The sequence below is a fragment of the Grammomys surdaster genome, unplaced genomic scaffold (assembly GCF_004785775.1).
Source record: "Grammomys surdaster isolate TR1022 unplaced genomic scaffold, NIH_TR_1.0 126313, whole genome shotgun sequence".
Lineage (NCBI taxonomy): Eukaryota > Metazoa > Chordata > Mammalia > Rodentia > Muridae > Grammomys > Grammomys surdaster.
In genome coordinates, this window is record NW_021621113.1 from 8,066,641 (window position 1) to 8,081,303 (window position 14,663).

At 53.3% G+C, this 14,663-nt stretch overlaps 1 protein-coding gene across 2 annotated transcripts in view; it reads left to right on the forward strand.

The window, feature by feature from the left end:
* Positions 1-14,663, forward strand: part of Runx3 (RUNX family transcription factor 3) — a 57,589-nt gene that overhangs the window by 34,097 nt on the left and 8,829 nt on the right. For both annotated transcript variants that reach the window (XM_028759671.1, XM_028759670.1), the window contains 2 exons: positions 1,100-1,256; positions 8,842-8,946. In XM_028759671.1, coding sequence (XP_028615504.1) covers positions 1,100-1,256; positions 8,842-8,946 — 262 coding nt within the window. The remainder of the gene's footprint in view (positions 1-1,099; positions 1,257-8,841; positions 8,947-14,663) is intronic.

Sequence of the window (14,663 nt, forward strand, 5' to 3'; positions counted from 1 at the left end):
GTAGGAAGGGCCAGCGGCTGGGGGGTAGTGATGCCGGAGGTGGCTGCAAACGCCGGCTGCTGGCAGCTGAGGCCTCCCTTGCTCCCATTAGGACTTCAAATTGGAAAGGGGGGAGAAAAAAGCTGGTGACTCTTTGAGGTCTCCCGGGTGACATCTTAAAATACCAGCGGGGGAAATCTCCCGGGGAGGAGGGGGAGGAGGGGAGAAGGGGAGGAGGGGGAGGAGGCCGTGTGACTGTAATCGTCAGATCGGAGGTTTTACTGTCACTTGGAGCTTAAAAGGAATCTTTGAAATTAAAAGAAGACAGGATGTTGACAGGAAATCTGGCCTTTTTAATCAGACCCCAAACATTTTCTCCTTGAAATCTTTACCATCTGGATCCCCAGTCACTGCACACGGCAGCCACGTTTAAATGGCTGTGACTCTGTTTAAAATCTGGTTCAAAAGGCATCTGCCTCTTGATGCGCCTTGGGTGGGAAGGAGGGGGGAGAGAGATGACATTTAAGGGGCATCCCCACCCACCCATCCAACAGTTCCCAGCAGGTACAAGCTCAGTGATCGAAACCACCCTGTCCTCTTGCCTGGGGTTTTCTGGATCAACTTGCAAAACAGCAGTTTGTTTTGCATTTTGCATTTTCTCTGCTTAACGAATCCAGGCCCTGCTGAGGCCGTTTAACCAGGCCTTGGTCACACTGCAAGGCCAAATTTCGTACCCTAAAGGACCAATGCCTTAACTGACTGCAAGGAGTAGCCCGGTTATTATGGTTGCCGACTCTCTGGCTGAGAGCAGTGTAGTTTCCTGTCCCGCCCCACCCTTACCTGTGACCTTGCTGGTTAATACCTCTAGCTTAGACTTAATTTAATAAAAATGGGTGCTTTCTTGGGGCTCCCCTCGACCACCCGACTCAGGATTTGAGTATGGAGGTTAGAGCGTTCTTCATCTGGGATTGGTTGTATTGGGAATGGATCTCCACACCGGCAAGCCTCTTCCACCTCTGACTCAGAACTCCTCAGCGAGCCTGGGACCTAGGCGGGCAGCTGCGTGAGCCCCTCCCTTTGGCCTTTACTAAGCCGTCCTCTGTCCTGCCCCTTTCCTCAGGTGGTAGCACTGGGGGATGTGCCTGACGGAACGGTGGTGACCGTGATGGCCGGCAATGATGAGAATTACTCCGCCGAGCTGCGCAACGCTTCCGCCGTCATGAAGAACCAAGTGGCCAGGTTCAACGACCTTCGCTTTGTGGGCCGCAGTGGGCGAGGTGAGCAGAAGGGACTCTGGGATGGCAAAGGTGGGGAGAGGGATTGAGAAAAACCTCTGGTTCTCAGCAAGAGCCCCAAAACAGATCTACAGGCCCGGTGCTGTCTCCCAAGTCTCCCTCCTGTAGGCAGTACACCGGCCGCCCTTTTCCATGGATATGTCTGTGGTCTCTTCCTAGCAATGGAGAGTTTTCTCCCAGGTTCCAGGGTTTAGCAACTTCTGAAGCTTCCGGTGCTGCACTTCTTTCCCCATTAGCATCCGTGGTCTCACAACAGAGGCAGAGGGAGGTTCCTGTGCGCACAGCTCAAGCAGGGTGTAGATTCTTTCACTTGGGGTTGAGGCATCCTGTCCACTCCATCTGTAGTCTCCCCAGAGCTGGGGGCTTCTTCGGGTATTTTCAGAAAGAGAATTCTGAGTGCGGTGATGGATGCTGGAAAGAGAAGTTTGAAGGCTGCGCCATCTCAGCCCCAGGCTCACTATGGCTGACCTGCCGGACTGATCTACCCTGGTAGTAGCAAGAAAGCAGGACCAGACGCCACAGTGGCTGCCGCCAGGGGCTGTTGAGTGGGAGGTTGCTGGGACCTGAAACCCATCATCATGTAACTCTGGGCTGGAGGAGCCCTCCCTGTCCCCATGCCCTGGGGATAGGCGGATCTGTGGCTTTAAGACTAGCCTGCTGAGACGCGGCTGAGCCTTGAAGTGGCTGAGTAGCCACCTTCCCAAGCTCTGGGAGCCCTCGAGGGTTAGGAAGTGAACCGGCTCCTGGCTGCTATGGCTGAGGCAAAATGGTCCTTTTCAACACCAATAAACAAGACCTTCTCAAGGTTGGAGTTCCCTGGGAGCTGCCAGCCTGCTCCCGCCCAGCATCTGGGCACCATTTTGTGCTCTGCAGCCGTTCGGTATATACATACAAATGTCAAACATATTTTGGACTTTTCCGCATTAATTAAAACCAGGGCGTTATTTGCATGTAATAACTGTTTACTTGTTACTTTTTATGAAACTGAAATAGTTTACATTCTTTCGAACATTTCCTGTTCCTGTTGGCCCTCTTCCCCACGCACAGATTTCTTTCAAACGTAGCCCTTAACTGGTTGCAGGTTGATGGGTGGAAAATGTTTGCTTTTATGAATTAAGCTCTCGTTGCTGCTCCTAATTAGTCTCCAAGCCCCCTTTGTCATCCCCAATCTCTGAGCCCTTTGCAACTTAATCGAAGGCCTGGCCCTGAGTTGAGAGTCACATCATTGGATGTAGGGTCCAGGTGATGCGGGCGTGGGGGGAGGGGGAAGGGGAAGGGGAGGGAGGGCACATTATAGCGTTGGTCCCTAGGGAAGTTGGTGGAAAGTGAAGTGGATTCCCTAAACCCCACAAGGCACTAGGCACTCAGAGCTCCCTCCTCTCCTGGGAGGTAGCAGAGAAGGAAAACGGTGATGATTCTCTAACTTACTATGGCCTGTCTGCTACTAAGAAGTATTTTTGCTTTATTTATTTTGAGGCAGTCTCACACACAGTGTAGTATAGGCTGGCCTGGAACTTGTTATGTAGTCAAGATTAACCCCAGATTTTCCGTACTGCCTCAGCCTTCCGAGTGCTGGGATTACAGGTGTGTGCTACTGCACCTAGCCCACAGATGATCTCCTAGTGAATTGTACGGCCCAGATCCAAGGGCCCCTCAAAGAGAAATATGTTTCTAAGGGATCGCTGAATTGCATGCTCCTGGATCTTTTGGTCCTGGAAGGGAGGAGGAACCTCATGACATCCCCACGTCCACGGAACTCTGGATAGAGCTCTTGGCTTTCCAGTCTGAGCTAGGGGGGCTGACCTCAGCCTGCGTTCCAAGCCAGCTAGGGGCTTGCTGGATGGTGTTAGGAAACTGACTTAACCTCTCTGTGCCTCCATTTCCTTATCTGTGAGATGGGGGGAGGGTGATAATCCCACATTTTAATGAGATCTGGAGTGGATTGAAGACACTGGTATAAATGCATGAGTCCTTAGATACTGAGGTCCAGGTACATGGTAGAGATTTTGTACTTTAAACGGGTGGCACGGGAAGAGCCTTTGAGGTCTCTTTGAGCACTGATACTCACCCAGTCTCTGATTGCACTGTGGTTTGGCCGGGGGTGGGGGAAACCCAGAAGGTGTGCGCTGTTGAGTGGAAGAGGTGGGGGTGCTGGTGTGGGGAGGGTAGAGAGGAGGTCCAGAGCATGGTGCCACACCTCTGCCATGCCTGTACCAACAACTGGGAAATTCCTGCCTGAGTGCCTGCCTCTGACTGACAGGGAGAACCAGGGCCACTTTAGGTCCTGCTAGAGAACCCAAGAATTTTGCCTTTTTTTTTTAATTCTGATTTTTGTCTGAATCCCAGAACATTTTCCAAAAAGGAAAGGCATGCATGAACACCCGCATGCACCAGCACCCCCGGTACTCTCACAGTGCTGCAGGTGTGAACAGAAAGGCGTACTAGCCAGCCGCCGCACCCTTCCCTGCCCTCAGCATCTCACCTGAACCTCAGCTTCCTTCGGAGGCTGTGGTCACCTTCTCCCAGCAATTCCTGGATCTCTGTCCTTTCCTAGTAGCTCCAAAGAAAAGCCATTCATTGCAGATGCAGATTTGAACATGTAAATGACCCAGTGAGACGCCGCTCTTCAACCCCGGCAGTGGGGCAGCGCACTCCTCGCAGAATCCCCTCAACACAGAATGACGGGACTCAAAGTGAGAATGTGACCTAGCGTCAGCCTGTGCCAGGATTTGCTGGAGATGAGGAAAGTCTCTACAGAGTAGTGAACAGGGTTTTTTTGGGGTGGGGGTAAGGATGTTCTGTTTTGGCTCTTTTGCAGAGCCAGGTATCAAAGCCTGGCCCTGACTCATGCTGGACAAACGGTCTACCACTGAGCCACCTCAGAATCCCTCCAGATGGAAGACCCCCATCCTCTGAAACATTCAGTAGTTATTAGAAGAACCCACAATTTTGCTTTTGTCTAGGTAAAACTGGGTTAGGTTTGTGGCTTTGGAAAGGTTTGGGTTTTTTGTTTATTTGTTTTTTGTTTTTGTTTTTATTTTCTGTTCCTGGTGGTAGTTTGTTTTTTTTTTTAAGTACATTTTTTTTCCTCCTAGGAAAAATGAATTCTTTGTGGTCCTATGCAGTGCTGGGCTTGTGTGTGCTTACATACACGCACACACACACACACACACACACTCAGCTGTTCACATGTGCATGAACTCTAGTGAGCACACATCCACACAAGGGCTGGTGCTCTCCTGACTCTTCACCACGGCAAATCCCCAGCTTGTCGTCTAGGGGACAAAGTAACCCTGGCCTAGGCACAGAGGAGACGCTGAGCACCTGTCATTAACTGGCTAAGAAGCAGCCGAGGTGTGTGGAGAGAGACTTGGGGTGAGAGCTGTAGGTACAGGCTGACAGCACCACTAGACAAGGGATAACCGCCTCTTGCTGAAGCTGGAGGATACAGAGCTGAGTTGAGGCCCCAGGAGACCGGGCAGCTCCCTGTGGGCGGGGCTTATCAGTCATACTTCCTGACCCACTTGAGACGGCTGATTGGTCAGGGGTGCAGTGTACATGTGTTTCACACACCTGAACAGGACAGCCTTCCTACCCCATCCACACCTCCTGCCAGCTAGGCCATCCCACACAGTTCCTTGATTGCAACTCCTGGCCTTGTGGCCTGGTCCCATAGCATGGTTGCTAGGCTCCTGCCCAGCCAGCCACCTCCTGCGTCTTCCTCTCAGCTTCCTGCCCCAAAGGAAAGATGCTCACACTGGGCACCACCAGGGGGAGGACTGAGAACTGGGGGCAGCTTGCTCTATCATCTTTCTCAAAGTCTCTTGCTCTTGGCCCTGACTCCCTTTCTGCTCTATGGGTGGTTGAGAAGGCAAGGAGCTGTCGAGATCTGCTGGTGATCTCAGGAGTGGACATGTGGTTTTTTCCCTGGGGCAGGATGGGAGGCAGGTGGCAGGTGTCTAGTTGTGTGTGTGATTCTGGGTCCTGGCTGGATACTGTGTCAGCTGGGCAACCACACCTCCTCTATGAGCCTCAGTCTTTGCATCTGGAAAATTAGCGCATTTAAAATAGTTCAGTCTACACCAGGTGGCATCCTAGAGACTGGGGATAGGGTGGGGGAGAGGTAGGGTAACACTCTGGCCCCTGTGACCCTGTGAGCTTAGCACCTAGGAGAGAGAGAGAGAGAGAGAGAGAGAGAGAGAGAGAGAGAGAGAGAGAGAGAGAGAGAGCGCGCATAAGCAGGCAGATTCTGAAGTGAACTTTATAAAGAAACTTTCCCCGGGGCAGGAGGCACATGGAGCTGTGGAGGAGGACAGCTATGTTTAGCCACAGAGGAGGGGATCATGGAATATTGGTGTTCTGTGGGACAGATTCCATAGTAAACCTAGCAGTGGTGCTGGAGATGACCGTAACGTTGACTTTAGGAGTGTTCAGAGAAATCTCTAAGAACTGTCATGTGATCTGGAAATGTCTGTGCAGCTTGTTGGTGACAAGGTCACAGGCACTGCTCATTATACTTCTGTGGCTTGTGGCTTGCACTCTGGCTTGAGAGAAGCTCTTCCAGTTAGGGGTTGGGGACAATACTATTGCTGATTTTCCTGTCCCAGATCCCTGGCCTGCTCTATGCTAAGAAAGGCCAACCACAGAGGCCAAATTGAAAATCTCCAGTCTGTTTGTTTGAGGGTTTGGGCCCTGAGGGTGGAGCCCAGGGCCTGAAGCATTCTAGACAAACCTACCACTGAAGTCAACTCCCTGGCTTTTGAAATGTCACCTTTAAACAAAGTAGCTAGAGGAAGTCCTCATTGAGAAGGCCACTCTGCAAAACAGACTTAGCCCTCAGTCTGGAGTCCTGGCAGCTAAGGCTCCAGGTATCAGCCTAACCCAACCCCCACCCCCTTCATTGTGGCCCCAGAAGCAATGAGGTCAGACAGACTCCAACTTCCCCTTGGTGCCCCATTGGTTGGGAGGAGGAGTCTAGGAGAGAAGTGACCTCAAAATGAGAAGGCAGAGAAAGAGTGTCCCCAAGGGGAGTGGAAAGGAATCTGAGGCCACCTGCCCTGTGTCTCCCCAGACTGTCTGCAGTTTTCTTTCCAGAAATCAACCAAATGGTCTCTGGGCCTGAGTATGGGGCCAAGCTGGCTTTCCTAGCTCAAACCTCCAAGGATAGATCCGTTAATATGTGTGTCCTGAGCTCTGCTGTTCGCCTCAGGGACCTTCTTCCAGTGAGGGTCTGTTTCCCAGGGTGCTCTTTACTCTCCCAGAAGCCCTTGAGTTTGGAGGCTCAGCTTGCCTGACTGTCTTAGCCATGCCCAGGCCCGCATCTCCTGTTTCCAGGGCTAGAATTTTCCCTTGAGCAAAGAGAACAATAAGATTGCCTGTGTCCTTGTGTACAGCAGGACTCTGAAAACTGGCCCTCTCCTTAGGGTACCATTAACATGACCTGTCTCCAGGAGCCTCCAGGGTGTCCTTGGGGACCACTCCAAAGGGGCACAAATGCCTGGCCCTGGACTGCCCAGGGGGAGTTCCCAAGCCTCTAACTCGGGTTGAGAGTCAATCTACAGAAGCAAAGCTGGACCAGGGGAAATTGGAGATCTGTGGAGTCCTATCCTGTCCCCGCCCCACCCCCAGGCTCATCTGAAATGATAATGGTACTGGCCTAGACCTTGGGGAAGCAGGTAGAGACATGAAACCCTGGACACAGCCAGTGTACAGCGATTGAATGACAAAGATGGTAGAAAAATCAGGCCTGTCCTCTGACATATGTCCCTTCACTTGAGGCCTTGTGAGGTAGTCAGAGCCTTCACCATGGAGAACCTTGAAAGTATACCTTCATCTATTTCCTGCCTGGGGAAGCCTCCAGCATGGATAGTAGAAACCACCAATAAGAAAGAGAAGGGGAGAGAGAGAGAGAGAGAGAGAGAGAGAGAGAGAGAGAGCGAGCGAGAGAGAGCACAGAGAGGAAGTTAGAAGTCAGACTGTGGTGGTCGCCACTCAGACAGGCCATAGCTGTGAGCAGGCTTCCGATGCAGCGGTTGTCCAAGGTTCTCACGCCCCAATGGGGAAGTCTCAAGAACAAGAGATAGTGATGCGAACTGGATTCCGGTGATGGATAGTGACCAGAGACAGTTTCAGTCTCACTAATACAAGAAAGGCAAACAAAATCAAGAGGAATTGAAGATCTTCCGTTGTGATAGACAGAAGCCAGTGGCATTGGGATGACGTCAATGCCTCACATCACTCATGATGAGGTACGTGTCCCCAGAGAGTCAAGATCAGCCCCCAAAATCTCATCCCTGGGCATCTGAGGTGACACACTTGCTCAACACCTCTTGCAACTGGCTGGGAGGAAGTCTACAGAGAAGAGATGTAGACAGAGATTTTGACACATGGAAAGTCATATTTTAAATGGTAAAGAGAAAAAAAAGTATTATTTTAAAAGATTTTCCCTTCTGAGGAATTTTGAATGGAGACATTGAAGCCAAACGTCTATCTAAGAATAGAACAGGGTTCTGGAAATGACAGTTGTGTCTATAGCTCCCAGGTCAGTCCTCTCACAGTGCGGGCTGCACACAACAGCAAGAACTTAATGTGACATAAGGGGGTGGACCAATCAAAGCTGAGACTTCTGCCAAGGGAATACTTAGCAGCCACTAAAATTGGAAGTTTATGAACTTGTTATGCCTAGGAGGAAAGAAAACAAGACAGGGGGCTGGAGAGATACCTCAGGGGTTAGAGCGCTGACTCCTCTTGCAGGGGACCTGGGTTTGATTTCCAACACACACACGGTGGCTCACAACAATCTATAACTACAGTTCCAGGGGATCTGATGGCCTCTCTTGGCCTTTGTGGGTGCCGGATCACAGGCACAGTGCACATACATACATGCAGGCAAAATTCTCATATAAATAAATAAAAATAAATACGTAAACAAACAAACAAGATAGGTACTAGTACTTGGGAGGCAGAGGCAGGTGGATCTCTGCAAGTTCAAGGCCAGCCTGGTTTATACATTGAGTTCCAAGACAGCCAGGGATACACTGAGAGATCCTGTCTCAAAAACAAACAAATAAGAAATGAAAAGCTGTGGATGTTATCACCATAGCAACTGCATAAAAACTGTTCTACGCAGAGAAGTGGAAGAGAAACTCCAAATGATGGTGGCTGTCTCAGCCACTGGGACTGTAGGAGGGATTTCTTCTTCTTTTTAAGTATGTTTTATGTTCTCATTTTTTTTCTGTAAAGGTCACTAATTACTCTCAGGAAAGAGCACACGCCCATCTGAGATCTTTACCTCAAAATTACATGTGTATGCCCTAAATAGAAAGAATATCACACAAATATAGTCTCATAGAATGGTGGGAGGGCCCTGTACAGTCGAAGGACAACTAAGGCCACACCTCCTGTGGCCTTGAATGTCAAGCCCAACAGCTTGAACTATACTCCCCCTGCCTTCTCTCTGTGATTGCAAGGGACTAAAGTTGGGGGCGGGGTCCAGCGGCAGAGCACAGGAGGGAGGCCGGGGGCTATGCATGTGCCTTTCATCCAACTCCTGCCTTGATTTCCCCAGGGAAGAGTTTCACGCTCACAATCACCGTGTTCACCAACCCTACCCAAGTGGCCACCTACCACCGAGCCATCAAGGTCACCGTGGATGGACCTCGGGAACCCCGACGTAAGTGCTACTGAGCCCTAGTCAGGGCAAAGGGTCGAGGGGAGAAGGGCACCAAGGGGCTGGACCTGTAGCTTTGTGTCTCCCTCCAAGCACTCAAAGGGTCTCAGTACTAAATTTAAGCCCTCTGGGCTCAGCCCCAGGCTCTGAAGGATCAGCAAGGAGACCAAGATAGCCCAGCCTCTCTAGGGACAGCAGGAAAGAGGAAGGGTGCCATGGCGGGCAGCGTTTGGGATGGGGCTTAGGCCAGTGTGCTCTGCATCCCAGCTGCCTCTGCAGTGATGAAGGATATAGAGGAACAGCGACCAAGAGTGCCGTGAAGCCACGCCCCCTTCTGAAAGCCCTGGATCTTCAGAGCCCAGGCACACTGGTTACAGGATCCATGCAGATGGGAGTGGGGGTGCAGTGAGTGTACCCTGAGCATCCGCTACATTCGGCAATTTCCCGTCCTAGTATCTGCAGCAGGGGGTGGAGTTTAAACACTCATTAAAGGAGCTTTTCATTGACAGCTGAGCCTAAGGATTTCCCTGTTTGAGGGAGGTGATGGCCCGGTGCTTGTAGGGACCTTGATCTGTGCCAGTAGGGATATGCTCCTGCCTCAGGCTGCCAGAGCTTGGGACAGGAGGACAGGGCCTGGAACCTCTGCTTGGTGCCCAGGAAACTCAAGGGAGAGTGGCTCACTAGGGCCGCAGGGAGAGCCATTCCAGCACAGGAGTCAGGCTTCACCCCTCACCTAGTGATCCAGCAGGTAGCTCTTGGGAGGGGCCTAGAGATGGGCAATGGACTTTGGGAAGCCACTTCGCCTCAGGGTCACCTTCTCCCATGCCCTGAACTGCAGGTCTTGGGCAGATCAGTTTCAGCCTCATATTTCTTGTCTGAAAAATGGGTTTGCATAAGCAGCTGCCTAGGCTGCCGCTGTGCAGAGGCAACAGATACATCTGTACAAGGCAGCTTACGGAGGTGACTGATGGGCACCTCAGCCAGGGCCTCAGCGACCGTATGGCCAGGAGACAGGCACTGAGGATAGAGGTTCCAAGAGGCCAGGCAATGCCTGTGGGTCCCAAGAGTACCCTGCGTACGCCTGTTAGCTGTGCTTCCTGTGGCCTGTAGGGGAGGATGTGAGTCAGCCTGCTCAGAGATCCCCCAGGGAGTCCTCTGCCCACCTTCTCTTGGTTCCCCAACCCATCATACCTTTGAGGGGCTGGGAAGGGGACAGACCAGGAAGAGGTGGCTGGGGTCAGAGGGTGGGATTGCTGTGTGGCCTGAGACGCTTAGTATCTCTCTCTTGGCCTTCTTACTAGCTCATTTTTGGAACAGAACAGAGAGGCTATCCTCCAGGTTACTCCAGGTTATCCCATTCTTGGGGCATGCTAAGTTCTGCCCATGGCCTACCTGGCCCAGAGATCAGGTCTCTAGTTCCTATTCTCTAGACGCAACATGCTTAGCATTCTTCTTTGCTGGACTCAGTTTCCCCATGTAAAGGGGGAAGACCCCCTACCTAGGCAGCGGCAGCACTGAGGAACCCTGTATGCGCCTCATACGGTGTTTCCATGGACTGACCATCAGCAACATCCTGCATCCTGGGGACGTAGCGTCACTGCCTGAGGTTGCCTTAGCATCTCCAGGCTTCAGTGGTTCTCCCAGGGGTACAAGCTGAGGGTGTAGGTCCGGGACTTAGGGGGATCATACAATTCCTGTCTTATCACTATCCTACAGGAAGTGTCACACCCCTCAGAGACCTGGCCAGCCTCCTGGCTCTCAGGTTTCTGCATTTCCCCTTACTCCGCTTGCCAACCTCTGTGAGGTCAGAGCCTCTGTGGGTGGGTAGGGCTGGTCCAGAGTCTGGGAGCGGCAGTCCTGCATCCCTGAGGCCCAGCTGTGGCTTCTGCGGCCAGGTTGGTCCCCTCTGGTGCCCTGCAGAGCGTGCCCAGCCTGCAGTCGGGTAGCCAGCTAGGACTGAGGCTGGCTCAGTGGCTTCCTGCCTGTGTGGCCTCCATATCGCCCCAGTCACTGGGGACTGGTTCAAATGCAGGACACTGAGCTGGATCCAGCACTGGGATGGGAGGTGGGGTAGGAGCTGGTCACACTGGCAGTGGCCACAGCTGGGGAACAACTAACCTCATCCTCCAGACGGAGCAGGTGCTGCTACCAAAAGTGTGGAAGCCAGCCTCCATGCCCTTCTGGAGGCTGAGAGTACATCTTGGAAGCGTCTCTTCCTCTAAATGGGCACAAAGCAATTCCCACCAATAGTTTCCCAGGCACGGGCCATACCTCCAGCACTACCCGACACCTGCTGGGTCCCACCCTCCTGGGCCTCACATTCCACAGGAGAAAGGAGGAAACAGGTTTTACAGTGTCCATGGCCCTGCCAAATCTGATGGTGACCCCTTCCTCTCTTAGACCCTCTTCCCCACTCCAGCTGCTGGCTTCTGCCAGGGACATTCCTGCCTCAGGGCCTTTGCACAGCCACTCCCATGCCGGAGTTATGCCTCTGTGCTGGTCTGCGTGTTACACTACATCAGCATTCTCTTTTGCCTGTCTGCCATTTGCACCTGGCCCCGAGGATGTCCACAGGAGCGTTTAGTTCATCTTCCTTAAATAGGTCAGGAAACGAGCTAAGTAAATCATTTGTTCGTTTCATCAAAGCTGGGACGAAGACATAGTAGGCAAAGGGTGGGCAGGGTGGGAGGGCTTCCTCGTTGAGGTTCAGTCCTGAAGAAAGCGGGCACATAGCAGTGTGGCCTCTTGGGACCTGGGATGAGCAGGAAAAATGGCCCAGTGCTATACCTGGAGCATGGAGAGAACTGAAGGGTGGTGTCATCCAGACTCCAGGTATGGGGAAACGGAGAGCAGGATGCTTGGGTCCAGAGAGACAGCCACTCCTGGTCATTCGCTCCCCCACCCCCCACCCCCGAACCTGGGAGCACCCAAGGAAGGCCTGGCAGATCTGAGAGGGCCCGCCCAGTAGAAGGGAAAGGGTTAACCTCAGACCTCCCAGCTCCCCTAATCAGGCCCAGGCCTGGAAACCCCAGTTGCTGCCCTGGGCGGGAGCCTGCTACCTCCCTACCACTGGCCCTCTGCCAGCCAGCTTCCCGGCCCAGCCACCACTGGTTTTCATCTGCTCACAGGGGGCCAATTCACAGCAGACCACCCCAGGCCCGGCACCCGCCTGCCATCCGAGCGGCTGATCCGAGTCTGGTGTAAATCTCCCCACAGGCCGCAGAGCAAGCTGCTACAGCAGGCGTACAGTGGCTCCTGTGTGTGGGTTGCAGGCTGCAGGGAGGCCGCTGGGAAGCTCTGGACCAGCCCAAGGTCTGAGGGCTGGGGACTCACCTTGTTCTCAGGGCCCTACCCGACTTTGCCTCTCTCTCCCTCTCTCTCTGCATCCTACCTCCTGCCTCTTTGAGGCCAGACATGGAGCTGGCCCCTTGCCAGCCAGAGCCCAGCTCTCCTCTGTGGGCTAGGCAGCTCATTCCAGGTTTTAGTATCACCTTGTGACCTCGGCCTTGTGCCTTCTCTGCCCATCTGTTGGGAAGGGGGGCAGGAATAGTGGCTGGGAGGGGAGAGGGAGCCTCTTGGAGGGTTGTGGTCTTAAAGTTATATGTGTGGTCCGCTGGGCACAGTGATCCCGGCCTCCTCCTGCCCCACCTGCTGCAGGCAGGGACTAACCTTGGCAGATGCTTGGCTCAGGAGACACCAGGAATCTGGCAGGTGGAGTACCCCATGCTGGCCTAGCTGGGACCAATAAGGGAATCCCACCCAGCTGGACTACTATGTATTCCTGGGGAATCTCCCTGTCTATAGAGCCTTGGACCTGTGTCACCTGCCTGTGGGGTCCTGACCTGTGTCACCTGCCTGTGGGGTCCACTAATGGCTAAGTTCTGCTCAATGGGAGCTGTTGACCCAGGAGTGGGAGGCAGGTCAGAGCAGGGCTGTCACCTCCCTTGAAGGTAGGTCCTGTGGGCTGTGCACCTCTTAAACCTGACTCCACCCTTAGGGCGAAGGGGAGGCTCTAAGCTTTTTGTTCCCATTTTATAGAAGAAACAGCTGGAGCCTAGCCGGACTCTTCAACTTTCCCAAACCTATCTCTGAGTGATGGCTGTATGCAAAGCGCCCGGGGCCACTGGCCCTGGAGTGGGCTGGCTGAGATCTGCCCTCCCATGGACAGGGTCCCAGGCACTCACTGTGCTCAGACTCCCTGCTTGAGGCATTTCAAACAAAGGCCTAAGGGTCAGGGGCCCTTCTCCGGGCATCGCGTCAGGGGCCCTTCTCCAGGCATCCTTCTCCCTGTGAGGACTATATTTTTACCAGATCATCTACTCCCAGGGCTAGGGAGATTAGGATGACAACCACATGACAGATGTGGAAACTGAGGCCTGGAGGAAAGCAAGTTGGTCTGCAGTACCTGTGTGGTTGGGACTCAGCCCTGAGTTTCAAAGCAAGGACCCTTCTGATGTCCCCTGAGACCCTGTGTCCTAGTTAGGGTTTCTGTTGCTTTGACAAAACACCATGACCACAAGCAACCTGGGGAGGAAAGGGCTTATCTTCCTGCTCTCATATCACACCCCATCACTGAGGGAAGTCAGGGCAGGAGCTCCAGGCAGAAGCTGAAGCAGAGGCCACAGAGGAAGGGAAGCTGCTGGCCGGCTTGCTCCTCAGTGGTGGGGTGTGAACTGGGAGTTACAGCTCTTTCCTTCCTAAGGTACTTTTGGTCACAGTGTTTTATCTCAGCAGTTGAAAGTAACTAAGACACTCAGTCCTGTTTCTCTGCTCATGCTCCTTCCACTGAGCGCAGAGTGCTCTCTGGGCTGGGCCTCAGCACCATGACACTCACTCCTTGAATCTCACAGCCAGTCCCCTTTCTGCAATGGGCTCCTGGGAGAACAGTGGCCAGTTGCCTCATGTAAGCTGTCAGCCCATCAGTGGTTCTTCCCGACCTCAGTGTTCCTACCTGTAAAATGGAAACATGTCGGTTCTCCCTCATGGGAAGTGTCATGAGGGTCAGGAGGGGTGTGTCTCCTGCCTGCTGTGGAGAGAGCTCCCTGTGTCCAGCAGATTCCAATTTCCTCTGCTTTCTACTGCATTCTGGGATGTTCACAGGACTCTCGGAGTGGGTCCAGAGGACAGGGAGCCTTTCTGGAAGAGGCTGTCCTGCACTGAGGACAGAGGGTATGAGAGAGCTGGCCAGGCCAGGGGCAGCAGGAGGCCAGAGCTACCCAGGAGCTGCCTCCTTCCTTTCCACTGGAGGCTGGAGGCCAGTTTGACCAATGCTAACTTCTTGTGATTTTTAAGTCAGTGACTCTCTAAGGGAAGGGTCATAGGTGGGCAGGCTGTGGGGGTCGGGGGAGGACGGCCACTGAGGCACGAAGCACAGAAGGGCAAGACACAAGCGGTTGAGGGAACCAGAGCTCCATGGTCTCACTGTGAGAAAAGAAATGAAAGGCTTTTTCTGAGGCCCACCTCCTCCCCGGGGCACAGACCAGGCGCTCTTGCTTCCGTTCAGTTCTGCTCCCAGCATGAGAGCCTCAGCCTCGTGGCTCTGAGACTCTCTGGCGCCCTGGCCATGTGGGGTCAGCAGACTCCCCTCTGCCTCTCCCTGACAATAGCTTCAGTACTGCACTGTCACAGGAAGCGGTCCTGTGTTGTCTTCTCTTCCAGGGAGCTTGTCCTTCATCATAGGGGAGCACTGGGGAAGCCACAGGGTCCCTGGAGTTAGGGAT